At 46.6% G+C, this 1,387-nt stretch overlaps 1 protein-coding gene across 1 annotated transcript in view; it reads left to right on the top strand.

The window, feature by feature from the left end:
• The window catches only part of MRPL13 (mitochondrial ribosomal protein L13), a 98,307-nt gene that overhangs the window by 67,605 nt on the left and 29,315 nt on the right, over window positions 1-1,387 (top strand). Inside the window, exon 6 of the mRNA XM_019528111.1 lies at window positions 528-649. Coding sequence (XP_019383656.1) covers window positions 528-649 — 122 coding nt within the window. The remainder of the gene's footprint in view (window positions 1-527; window positions 650-1,387) is intronic.

The raw sequence follows: 1,387 nt of genomic DNA, 5'->3' as shown, positions 1-1,387 counted from the left end.
ACTTCCTCAGGCTTCTTGTCTCCCAAGGCCAGGCTGTCAGTTCTTAGAATGTGGTGCAAGAATTCGACTGTCTAGAGAACTGCTGTTGATTGTGGGTGGTAGAAATGGAATTCCAGCTGGTGCTGTGGTTGTGTTTTGGAGCCTTTTTCAGCATTAGGTTTTTCAGTCATTTGTCTGTTTTAATATGAATCTGCATTAAAATATGATAAGATTAGTGTGTTGCTACATAACAGACTGAACACAGCTCTTCAGGATGCATTATTCCTTGGGCTGAATGATATCTTATGTCTTTTAGTTTTAGTTGTGGCTCAACTAGTGCTACTAACATTATTGTGTGGTAACAGTAATGCTTATATAGTGGGTTGGTTCATTTAACACTGTATCATAACTGTTGGCACAATGTTCAGAAAAGCTTACCTAACAGTAAATATTTATTAGGATTTCCTCTTTAGAATTGCAGGGCTGCAGGGAAGATTTATTGTTTAAAAATTAGACAATCAAGAATCAATTAATATCTTCCATTTAAGGTTATTCCAGAAGACATACAGAAGAATCTTTTAGAGGAGCTTCCTCAGCCACGGAAAATCCCCAGGAGGTTAAATGAATATACACAAGAGGAAATTGATGCCTTCCCAAGGGTCTGGACTCCGTAAGTGATTTAAAAACCTTTAAAAAAGCATTTTATAGATGTGCTGATGAGTGGTGGTAGATGTATGTAATTTATCAGCCTGCACGCACACACGCACCTTAATAACCCCAGCTCCCACAACCAGGTGGGTAACCCCATAGAAGGGCCCAAGAAGGCAGGCCCACATCAGAGAGTGTGGGCTAGATGCTCAGAAGCCTGACTTGAGGCACCCTCAACTGGTCAATGCTGGGGCCATGACCGGAAGGGCCAGGGGCCCACCACCAAGGACTCCCAGAGCCGAGGGCCTGGGGTTCTGACTGGCCTTGGAGGTGTGGCCAAAGCTCCCGACAGGGCCACACCCGAGAGGGGAAAGAGTGCAGGGAGCTAAGCAGCCTAGAATGAGGGTGGAGTAGGCCACCTGATGGGAGGGATCTAGTTGGGGTCCAGACTGGAGGGTTATGGGGCCTGGTGGGGGGTCGGAGACGTCAAGAACTTAGATGCCATCTGTGAGGCATGGGCTGCAATGTAGGGGAGGTTTGGAGCTGCAGATAGCACTCCCTGGCGTAGGGATGCAAAAATGGGCAGCCTCCCGCCTAAATAACACCATAAATTTGTATCATCAAGGCATGGCAGGAGAGAGAGGCGGGTGGTTAGGCCCAAATTTTCTTTTTGAGGAACAGATGTCTGCAGTAGAAATACAAACGAGTTATAAAACTCCCTCTCACTCCTCTCCTTCCCTCTCCCCCCTCCTCACCAGCT

This window comes from Gavialis gangeticus, unplaced genomic scaffold, assembly GCF_001723915.1.
Source record: "Gavialis gangeticus isolate Ggan-Ray unplaced genomic scaffold, GavGan_comp1, whole genome shotgun sequence".
In the NCBI taxonomy this organism is placed as follows: domain Eukaryota; kingdom Metazoa; phylum Chordata; order Crocodylia; family Gavialidae; genus Gavialis; species Gavialis gangeticus.
The sequence above is the reverse complement of the archived record's forward strand: the minus strand, read 5'-3'. Positions and strand labels throughout refer to the sequence as shown.